This window comes from Pelodiscus sinensis, chromosome 24 (assembly GCF_049634645.1).
Source record: "Pelodiscus sinensis isolate JC-2024 chromosome 24, ASM4963464v1, whole genome shotgun sequence".
Classification (NCBI taxonomy): domain Eukaryota; kingdom Metazoa; phylum Chordata; order Testudines; family Trionychidae; genus Pelodiscus; species Pelodiscus sinensis.
Window position 1 is genome coordinate 18716711 of NC_134734.1, and position 11367 is coordinate 18728077.

The 11367-nt window shown below is 57.2% G+C and overlaps 1 protein-coding gene across 1 annotated transcript in view; it reads right to left on the minus strand.

Annotated features, from left to right (window-relative positions):
- Positions 1-6243, minus strand: part of KIRREL1 (kirre like nephrin family adhesion molecule 1) — a 102882-nt gene extending 96639 nt beyond the window's left edge. Inside the window, exon 1 of the mRNA XM_075908471.1 lies at positions 5947-6243. Within this exon, the coding sequence (XP_075764586.1) occupies positions 5947-6007 (61 nt within the window). The 5' untranslated portion in view covers positions 6008-6243. The remainder of the gene's footprint in view (positions 1-5946) is intronic.
- Positions 6244-11367: the final 5124 nt, after the last annotated feature.

Genomic DNA, 11367 nt, shown 5'->3' on the forward strand with positions numbered 1-11367 from the left:
CCCAGCTGTGGCACTGAACTGCCAGGTGACCTGGGGCAAGTCCCTTTGCCTGCCTGGGCAGTTAAGTGTTACAAGCTAGGAAGGTGCTGGTAACACAGGGCTCCCCCCCAACCCCGCCCCGTTTCATTAGAGGGAAGCGGGGGATGCCACCGCTGAATAAATCAGACCTGTGCCGTGTGGGGACAGCCACAGTAAAAACAGGGCTCTTGTCTTGTGGAAACAGACCCTGGTGGATCGGGGCTGACAGACTCTCCCCAGAGAATCCAGCTCCGTTTCCCTCCTGCTGTTTCCAGAGCCCAGGCACGCGGCCTGCCTAGCCGCGTGCCTGCAGCCGATGGAATTGATCTGGACACGCAGCCGGGCCCATGGTTCCAGCAGGGCGGCGGGTGGCCTCAGTGGGGGGCGGGGCGGGGGGGGGGGAGAAAGGCCTGCCGTGGCTCAGCCGTGGAGGAGGAGGGAGCAGAAAAGGCTGCTGAGGGTGGTAGTCAGGCACACGAGGGTTAAATTGCAGCAGAAGAGTCGCTGGACAAGACAAGGGGACCTAACCATAGCTGGCTAACTTTATCCTCCTTCCTCTGCTGGGCTGGGCAGAGGGATGGGGGGGAGGGACTGAAGATAGAGGCCCAGGCGGGAGCAACTCAAGCTGCCAGGAAACAGAGAGATGGGAAAGTCTGCAGCTTGCTTGTCCCAGCTGGGCTGTGGGGCATCACTCCCCCCCCCCCCAGCCAGGAAATCTACATGGGGCATGACGTGTGCCCTGTAGCCCCCACACCAGTGCCAGGCCCGACGGGAACCCAGAGAGAGAGCAGACAGATGGGGCTGGCAAGCTAGTGAGGTGACAACAGCACCCCCCCACACACACACACCTTGTATTCCTGCAGTCCCCAGAGTGTCTGCCCTATAGTGCCTCCCATCCCCCCTCCCCCCCCCCCCCGCCCCATGCCACCAGCTGCTCCTCTCGGTTCCCCCGTGGGGCTGGCAGGCTGGGCATGGTGAGGCCCCAGAAAGCAGGGTGGCTGGCAGGGAAGTGGCACAGGCAGCAGCCGGTGTGCGTGGGTGAGGCCGGGGGTGCGCCGGGCACAGAGTTTTTACACAGCACTAATCAATCTGCAGTCAAACTGCTATTCCCGCCCGCGCACCACTCACAATATTTACCTGCTGCGCGCCGGGGGAGGGGGGTGCCTGGCGAGGCACAGGGACGCAAGCACGGGGGGAAGGGAACCCAGCAATGCAAAGCTGTGCACGGGGGCAAGGGGGTGAGATCTGCGTGAGCTCTCCACAGGCGTGAAATCTGCATAGGGCTGGACAACATGTCCTATCGGCTCCTTGGCTGCTTCTCGGGGGGAAACTATCCATCCGCACCCTCTGTCTGTCTGTACTATCACGGCTATGTCCGTCTGTCCATTCATTCACCTATCCACATTCCTACCCCCGTCCCTCTGCACCTCCGCCCTGTCTGTCTGTACTATCACTGCTATGTCCATCTGTCCATTCATCCATCCACATTCCTACCCCGTCTGTCTGTCTACACAACCGCCCCTCTGCCCATCCATCCATCCCATCCCTGCCTCTCCATCTGTCTGTCCATCCATCCACATTCCCACCCTTCTGTCCATCTGTATCTCCGCCCCATCTGTCCATCGGCACTCCCACCGATACGTCCATTCATCCATCCACATCCCTACCTTTGTGTCCATCTGCATCTCTGCCCTTCTGTCTGTTCTTCTGCATGGCCACCCTTCTGTGCATCCACCCTCCTTCCTAGTCCTCTGTCCATCCACACCTCCATCCCCATCTGTCTGCATTACCTCTCCTATGTCCATCCATCCACCCACAACCTCACCTCTCTGTCCATCCACTCCGTCGATCCTTTGTCTGTGTGTCGGCAGGACCACCCCTCTGTCTGTCCATCCACCCTACCCTCTATCCATCCAACCCCACCCGTCTGTCTGTCCATCTGTCCATCCCACACGCACCCTTCTGTTTGTCTGTCCATCCCCATTCCTCTTTCTGTCTATCCATCCCTGCCCCCCCGTCTACCAACATTTATTCTTATACTGCCCTTAGCACTGTAATATCTGATCCGTCCCTTGATATCGCCTTTTAATGACTCATTTTTCTGATCACTCTTCCATCTAGCCAATCAGTCCTCCCCTCCATCCAGCTATTCCATTTACCCCTCCAAACCCCCACATCTAGCCCCCCACATATCTCTCTAGCCATCCACTCATCCATCCCCATGCACCCCTTCTATCTATCTATACAGACTGAATAATGAGACTATCATTCACCGGGAATGTACTCACTGCCTGATGAAAACAACTGAAGAATCAAGGAGATAAATAGAATTTATTCGCCTCTTTCTTTCCCACTCTTATCTGTCCTGGTATGTTGCAGCCTTCGCGATTCTGCCCCTAACAGCGCCTGGCCCTTGCTAAGGGAAGCCAGGGCTGGGGTCAGAAAGGATGGGACTGGGGGTAAAGGCACAGGAACTTGTTTGCTCATTGGGGCTGGAGGAGAGGGCTGAATGGGAGCCTGACCTCTTGTAACCTTTCCCTTCTCAAGTGTCTCTGGTTAGGGGTCACAAACCTGGCCTGGTGGAGGGGTTTATCCTCATTTCATTGGCCAGCCCCAGGCCCAGAAGCTAGAGAGGAGGCTGCCCTACAAAAGCAAGCCGGTCAGACACAAAGAGGGACCTGATTCCTCGGCTACACGGCGCTACCCACTAGACCCCACTCCCCTCCCCGAGCTGGGAATAGAACCCAGGCATCGCCTAGCTCCCAAATTCCACCTCCCCCTGTCAGGGTGTGAGGTGCCTGGGGAGATACAGGAGGCGAGATGTGTGAGGGGGTTATGATAGCGTGCCCTGTTACATCAGTAAGCATGGCCATTGTCAGCAGCACTCCCTGTCATCTGGGGTGCAGGATCAAAGCGCTTTGCGTTGGGTGTTTCCATTATGGGAGGGATTCGGGAAACATCCCCTCCCCAGATTTTTCCAGGTTCCCCCTTCTATCTTCCCCTACACTCCTCCCTACAAAAGTGTACCCATGTTACTTCCCACTCCCATGGGTCTACACCCCCCCCACCATGCACATCCTTCTCCTGATTAGCTGTAGTCTTTGCTGTTGCGATTTTGCTGCGCTTCCCTGAAAGGAAAGCAAAGGGGAAAGGGAGGGGAAAAAAACCCACCCAGAGAGAAAGAGAAAAAGAATCACCCGGAAAATGAATAAATATTTCAATTTGAGGCACAATCGCAGCGAGTGATTGAAATGGGGCAGAGAATAATGGGTTTCATTTAGATAAGATACAGAAAATTATTTAGTGAGAAATGAAGAATGATGAAACCCATTCAACATCTTCTTGTGTGTGTGTGTGTGTGTGTGCGTGCGTGCGCTAAAATCACATGAATGGCACAGATCCCCCTCCCAACACCCTGCCCCTCTCCCTTCTCCATCTATCAAACTCATTTATATAAATCTCCCTTGGGAGGGGGAAAAAATCAATGTTTTCCCAACCACCCTCCAACCCCAATTCCTGCTCTGTTCCTCCCTGATAACAACCCTGAAGGAAACCCCTACCGCCCCAGACTCATCCATCCAAACAACTTCCAAAGGAGGGGGTAGGGGCAAGAGAAAGAAACTTACAAGAATCCCCGTGCCCACCCCACAAAGCCTGGAGAAATGACACACAAGGTTCCCGCAGTGTCACGCACAGCAGTGGGGAGCAGGGAGAAAAACATGGGGGGGGACTTAATTCAAAAGGGAATCAAATCGATTCCTAAGCCCCCCTCTTTCCCAGAATCCTGCTTCCTAAACCTCCAGCTCTCCTTAGCTGTTCGCCTCCCCTAAGGGTATTTTTCCCTACGGCAGAGATTTAAGCCATCCTCTGGATCAGATCCTCCACAGGAGTAAATCCGATTTGGCCCCCTCACGCCGGTTTCCAAGAGTTATATTTCGAAATGAGAAATATTTCTGCTCACTCTTTCTCCCGCCTGCAACCCCCCTCCACCACCACCACCTTCCCTCCAATTAAATCCACATGTCACAGCTTTGCAAAGGGGGGGGGGGCTAGCTTTTGTTCCTTGGATTTAAGCAAAGACCCATGGTGGTTCCCAGAGTCTTGCAAGAGCAGGGCAGAGAAGGAGGGAGGAGATGTATTTATCCCTCCCCCCCACCTTGATCTTTCAGTGTAAGAGGCTTTTTCCCCTTTAAACCCCTATTTGTCTTATTTTCTTCCCAGCATCTTAGTGACGCTCGCTCTCTCCCCACCTCCCTTTTAAAAGAACGGGATGCTGCAAAGCAGGGGCCCCTTGCAAACGGAAAGCCCCCAGAACCAGCCGATTCATTTCCCTCATGGGCCAGCCAAGCAGCCAGCAGCTGGGGAGGAGGTAACCTGGCTGGCTTTGCCTTTGAGGCACTAGCCTGAAACTTGGGAGAGCAGGGTCAGTCCTCCAGCTCAGTCTCTCCCGGCCAGCCGGCTCTTGGGCAAGTCTCTCTGGGCCTGTCTGCATCCCCTTCTGTAAAATGGGCCTAGGGGGGGTCTTTCCTGTTTGGACTGCGAACGCTCTGGGACAGGGACTGCCTCCGCGTAGGGCCTGGCCCCACCAGCCGGCCAGGAGGGACTGCAAGACAAAGGATAATACCACCCAGTGCTTAGAACCAGCCGGGAGCCCGCCCATGGGGTTGGGATTTCACTCTTTCCAATGGGAGCCCGGGGCCCCTCCGATTTCCACGAAAGGCTGCTCAGCTCTGTCTGCTAGGAAAGACCAGGCCTGAATCTCCCAGCTCTACAGGTCCTTGCGCCCAGCTAGATAAACAACCCCCGCAGCCTTATCAGTGGGAAACCTCCAGGAGCAGGCATTCCTGGGGGAGCGCATGGAGGCATCTGCAGGAGGCAGCCGAGTTTTGCTCAGTTTGCCCCCGGAATCTGTCCCCCTCTGCACGCCCCCCCGGTCTCCAGGCCCCACACAACCCTGCCCCTTGGCAGAGAAACCGCTGGCCTCTCCAGCGCCTGGGAGTCACACAAGACGCCCAGGCAGGCTCCAAACTCTCCCCCACCCTTTTTTTTTTCCTTTGCTGCGACATCAGCACAAGGCAGTGGCGATGCCAGGCACCCCGGACTCCCAGCAGCTCGTCACCCCCTTCCCTGGAAAGGCCCCCCAAGTGATAAATACTTTCAGCCCAACTTCCAGGCTTCCCAGGAATGAGCTCCCCTGCCTGGAATGCTCCTTCCACCAGGACAACCCCAGCCGTTTGGCCTGGTGGCCGGGGTGGGGGGATTCCCGGGAAAGCAGTCCCCCCCCAAGTGCCCCTCGAGGGGCTAGCCAGCACAACTTGTCCAAACACGGCTCAGACCCCCCCCCCCCCCATTTTGGGACTTCCATTCTCAGCCTCTTCCCTACTCCCTCCCCTCCCCATTCCCTGTCCTCTCCTCCCCTGCCTTGGCATCCGTGTGACTTCTCCTTTCTGCCATGCCTTATTTTCTTCCCTTCGCTCCCCCCCCCCCCCGCGTTTAGCCTTCCGGGCGCCCCCTCCCTCCCTCCCTCTTTTGGCCTCCAAACTTTTCTCTGAGCAACGAAAAAAATCAATGCAGGGCAGTCGCCAAGCATGTTGGGGGGGGGGGGAGGACAGATTGGAAGCGGCTCCCCCTTACCCCCCCAGCGATAGATCCAAGCTGCAACCCCCCCCCCCGCCCCGACTTTCCATAAAAACAGTGGGATGGGGGGAGCCCCTTGCGATCTCGCCCCCCTCCCGAAGGGGGGGGGGTGAAAAAATCAGGAGCCATGACCGGACGCCAGGAGCAGTACAGAAGGAATGTGGGGGGTTAGTGGGGTGCGGGGGGGGGTCTGTCCATATCGCCCCCCCCCGCTCCCGCCCCGCCGCGAACAACTTGCAAACTCGCCCCGCGCGGACACAAAAGAGGTGGGGGCGCGGGGCCCCCCCTTACCTTGGCCCCGAGTATCCGCCAGACTCGCAACCCAGAGCAGCAGGATTCGCAGCTGCCGCATGCTCCTGCCTTTGGCCCGGGCGCTGGGGCAATTCCCGACCGGGGGGGGGTTTCTCCTTCTCCGCGCCCTGCCCGGCTTCAGCGCCGCCGCCAGACCATGGCCCCGGCTCCGGCGCACGGGCCCCCTGCGGCTGGCTCGCTCCGGGCTCGCCGCGCTCCGGCTCGGGCTCGCGGGCGCTCCGAAGTGGCGGCGCTGGATGGAGCGAGGGGATGGAGCGAGACGGGGAAGGAACCACTGGGAGCGAGCGGGGGAGGGGGGCCGAGGAGCCTGCCCCGCAGAGCGGGCCGGGCCGGGGAGCGCAGCGGGGCGAGGCGGGGGGCGCCTGCAGCCCGCCCCGCCACTTGGGCCGAGCCGGGGCGGGGGGGGGGGGGGGCGGATTCAGGATCGGGGGGAGGGGAGCACACAGGTGGGGGGTCATTTTGCATGGGGGAGGGGCAGATTCTGAGCAGAGGGTGATTGACTGGGGGGTGGGATTCTGGGCATGGGGGGAGGGATCCTACAGGTGGGGGCATTTCTGACATGGGGGGCAGATTCTGAGCAGAGGGCAATCGACTGGGGGGGTAAGTTCTGGGCATGGAGGGAGGGATCCTACAGGTGGGGGCATTTCTGACATGGGGGGCAGATTCTGAGCAGAGGGCAATCGACTGGGGGGGTAAGTTCTGGGCATGGAGGGAGGGATCCTACAGGTGGGGGCATTTCTGACATGGGGGGCAGATTCTGAGCAGAGGGCAATCGACTGGGGGGGTAAGTTCTGGGCATGGGGGGAGGGATCCTACAGGTGGGGGCATTTCTGACATGGGGGGCAGATTCTGAGCAGAGGGCAATCGACTGGGGGGGTAAGTTCTGGGCATGGGGGGAGGGATCCTACAGGTGGGGGCATTTCTGACATTGGGGGTAGATTCTGGGCAAAGGCAGAGTCAGTTGACTGGGGGAGAGAATTGGACATGGAGCAGGCGATCCTACAGGTGTAGGGGGGTAATTCTGCATGGGGAAGGGGCAGATTCTGAGCAGAGGGTGACTGACTGGGGGAGAGGGAATTCCTGACATGGGGGAAGGGATCATACCAGTGGGGGCATATTTGACATGAGGGGGTAGATTCTGGGCAGAGGCAGTTGACTGTGTGGGAGACTCTTGGACATGGGGGAGGGGATCCTACAGATGGGGGGGGGGGTATTTTGGCAGAATCTGGGCAACGGGTAATTGACTTGCGGGGGGGATCCAGGATGGGGGGAATTCTTGACATGGGGCAGGAGATCAAAAAGGCGTGGGAGTATTTTGGACATGGGAGAGTAGATTCTGGACAGAGGCAGAGGGTAATTGACTGTGTGTGGGGGGGGAGGAGGAATCCAGGACGTGAGAGTGATTCTTGGCATGGGACAGGGGAACTATAGAAACGTGGGGGAGGGGCAGATTTTTTACTTGGGGGGGTGTCAGATTCTAGGCAGAGGAAGAGAGTAATTAACTTGGGGGGGTCCTGGACATGGGGAGGGAGTTTTTGTTCTGAGGGAGGTGATGATAGATGTGGGGGTATTCTTGCCATGGGGCAGATTCTGGACAGAGGCTGAAGAAGGAAGAATCCAGGCTATGAGGTGGGGGGAATTCTTGGCGTGGGGCAGGAGATAATAGAGAAGGGAAGGCATATTTTTTACCTGGGATCAGATGACTGACTTTTTTGTGGGGCCGGGAAAGGGAACTCTTGACCTGGGGCAGGGGATCTTAGAGAGGGGGCGGAGTTTTTTTGAACTTTGAATCAGCAGGGAGATCCTTAATGGGGGGGGGGAGGGGAGATCCCTGATGGGGTGGAGGAAAGGATCCTGTATGTATGTTGGGGGGATACGTGACAGAAGTGAAATGGGGGGTATCCTGGACATGGGGGGGAGGAAATCCTTCACTGAAGGTTGGGAAGAAGAGCAGATGGGTGGGGGGAGGCTGTTAGACTTTCATCTCCAGCCCTGTCCTGCACCCTTCACCCTACTCCCTGCAGAATCATGCTTCCATCCTGGGCACCCCCATTTTTGCACAGCCCCCCTCTCCCAGCTTCTCCAGCTCCAGCCCAGTCCTTCCCCTCTAAGGTCCCTGGGATAGGAACCCCACCCCTGCCTAACCCCAGCATCCTTGGAGGGGAGGGCAAGAGAAGGGGAGGGAGGCCTTGGTTCTCTGTTTTAAAGGGACAGGATGCCTCTTTGCCCTCATTTCATTTTGTGTGCCCTGGTCGCACACAGACAAAAGGGAAGAGGGGTTGGTATCGTGTATTGAACCAACTTCTGCTTGGGGGGGAGCAAAACAGCTTTGGAGCCACACAGAGCTCCTCTGCAGGGCTGGGCAGGGTACCCCCAGCCTCCCAGCAAAGTGTAGGGTGTTTAGCATAAGCAGTTAGCACGTCCTAAGGCACCATTCAGGGTAGAATGGCCCCTTACACCTCTACAGAGACACACAGAGGGGAAAGTGGCCTCTGGTGCTTCTCCATAAGCCTTGTAACCGCTGGGGCGGGGGGGGGGGGGGGTATCCTTTGGACTCTCTGAGCCCCTGCCAGCCTGGGGACAAACAAGTTCTTTGGACTGATTTGCTCATGTCTGATCCAATTCACAGCACCCTAGGCCTCCCCAAACCCAAACCCAGCCTTTTCAAATTATCCCAACGCTTCCCTTCACTTTTTCTTGTAGGATTTTTTTACCCTCTTCTCACCCCCCTCCCTCCCAACTATAGAAGCCTGAACTAAAGGCGTTGAAAATCAGGGACTTGGAAAATCTTTTCGCTTGGAGGCGGGGGAGGTTTTCCAGAGGGATCAGAGAGGCCTGAGCCAGCAATTTGGGCAGAGAGAGAGAGAGAAAGAGAGAGTGTGTGTGTTTTAATTAATTAAGCATCTAAAGAAAACTTTCTGATCCAATGGAGAGCCCGGTGCCTGAGTCCATAGGCAGGCAGTTTCTACCTCTGTGATGAGGGAAACTCACCAGACCCTGGTGAGTTTCACAGTTGTGATGGGTGTGAGAGTGAGCTGAAAGTCTCTGTTAGGGAGCTCGGTTGCATCTTAGCTGCTTGGGTTTCCCTGGGTTGGGATCCGGAGGAGTGGCAAGGTCTGGCTTCCCCTTGCACTCCTGAAGAAAGGGGGTGCAAAGCCCTCTGGCATAAGGGGCTAAGAGAACACTTGAAAGCCCTGACTTATGAGAAGGGGGTCCAGAGGAGGGGGGTCCAGAGGAGAACAGTTTACTATGCCACATACCCCCTTAAGGCACCATATGGGGTGGGGACCCTAAAAAAGAAGGGGAGCAGCTTTTTGTGGTTTCTGAATTCATTTCTCGTCTCTGCTGTGGTTTTCCCGGTGGTCTTCTGGAAGGCATCTCTTCCTGTGCCTCAGTTTCTCCATCTGTAAAATGGGGATTCTGTTATGCCTTGAATTGGCCTTGGCTGCTAAGATGGACCGGGCTTTTCAAGAACTGGGGACTCTTTCATTATGTGTATACAGTGCCTGGCTTAAGAGGGTTGTGACCAGTGTTCCCTGTAAGCTGTGTATTTGTGCGGCAATCCGGAGAGATTCCAGTGTCGCCCAGCTGATTAGCAGAGCTAGTATTTTTGTTCGTATGTGTGGTGCACATTCTTGATGCACATAGAAATATTTGTTCCACACATGGATAGAAAAAATCCACATATGGATGGAAAAGATTAGAGGGAACATTGGTCCTTACCTAATTTGGGGCCTACCCTAATGCCTCTAATAGAGCTGCAAAACTGACACATCAGTTTTGCACACTGTTCTCTGCGGAGAGCTCTGAGACACAGCAGAATTGAGCGCTATTTCCCTCGGACCATGCTGGCGGGTCTCCTCTTCCGTGGGCTCCCCCAAAGAGCCCTGCTGAAGCAGTTAGCTCTTTCCGTTTATTTCGATTGGGAGCCTAGGTAATTCTACTCAGGTGGGCTAGGTCTGAGCTCACCTGCCAGGGATTTGAAGCTGTCGGCGACACACAAACTGGATTGTGTTCTCTCTGTCATGCCGCAGTGAGTGTGGGTTTGTATGTGGCCGGGAATGTTGCCGAGGGCCATCCTTTCCTGGCGAAGGCTTCAAACAACAAAGTTCTAGTAACTTTTTTTTTCTTCCCAGCAGCCTTCTCGGTTACATTGGTATCATTTCCTCTACCGCAGGGGTGGGCAGCCCAAATCCGGCCCGTCAAATGGGTGGATCCGGCCCGCAGAGCCCCTGCTGCTCCCGCGCCCCCAGGTCCTAACTGGCCTGGGGGCAGGGGAGCTGCGTGAAGCTTCCTTCCCCCTGCCTCAGCCCTGCAAGGAGCCCGCAGCACTTCAAAGTTCCACGTGCTCCTTGCAGGGCGGGAGGAGGCTTCTGGCGTTCCCCCGCCCCCAGGCCCTGATTGGCCTGAGGGTGGGGGAGCGGGCCAAGTCTCTTCCAGGGCATGGGTGCCTAGTGGGAAGGGGGGGGCAAAGGGGCTCTCCCACCCCCACACCAATCATGGTCTGGGGGTGGGGTAGCCCCGCCTCTTCCCATTTAGGCCCCACCCCTTCTGGGATGGCGCGGGGCTATTTTAAAAATGTTTGAAGTGGATCCCAGGCAAAAATGATCGCCCACCCCTGCTCTACAGCCAGTGAGCCAGCATTTTAGGATGCTGTGTTGCCCAATGGGTAGGGACTGTGCAGGGACTCAGCCGCTTGGGTTCTATTCCCACATCCCTTTCCTATGCCTTTGATTCCCCTTCCGCTCTTTGGCTAGTTAGCTTGTAAGGGCTTTGGGGCAGAGACTGTCTCTGACCGTGTGTACCCCACAGGGACTCTCTGCAGAAGCTCCCAATCGAAACAGACAAGGCAGAGGAAGGGTGGGAGGGGAACCTGGGTCCTGGAGAAGCAGCCACTAGACGGACTCACACAAGCTGCCTCTGTGCCGAGCCAGGGAAGGATCCGAGGCTGCGGCGTCCCCCGCAGAGAGGAACTATGCTCAGCCACTGGCCACGTGATCAGGCGCTGACCCCAGGAGCAGCTGCAGAAGGGCAGATGGGCCTCTGGGTTCAGCAGCTTTGGGGACCTGGCTGACTCATCACCTTTCTGGGCCTCCCACCCTTCTCCTGGCAGGCTCCGACCTCTCCGTCCCCTTCGCTGTGCGGCTCCAGCGGGCTCTGCCGTCCCGTCGGTCTCCTTCCGCTGCCAGGCTACAACACGTCCTGAGCTCAGCAGGGAGGGTAGCACTTGGGGTCCCATTGCTGAGTGTGGGGGGAGATCAGGAGGGAAATTTTAGGGGCAGGCTTGAGCAGATGTTCCAAGAGCTAGGCCTGCAGCTGGGGCCTGGCACAGGGGCTAAGGAGGGGAGGAGGACCTGGAAGCTCTGGGGGACATCGGAAGCAGTGTTCCCCGGAAGCTGA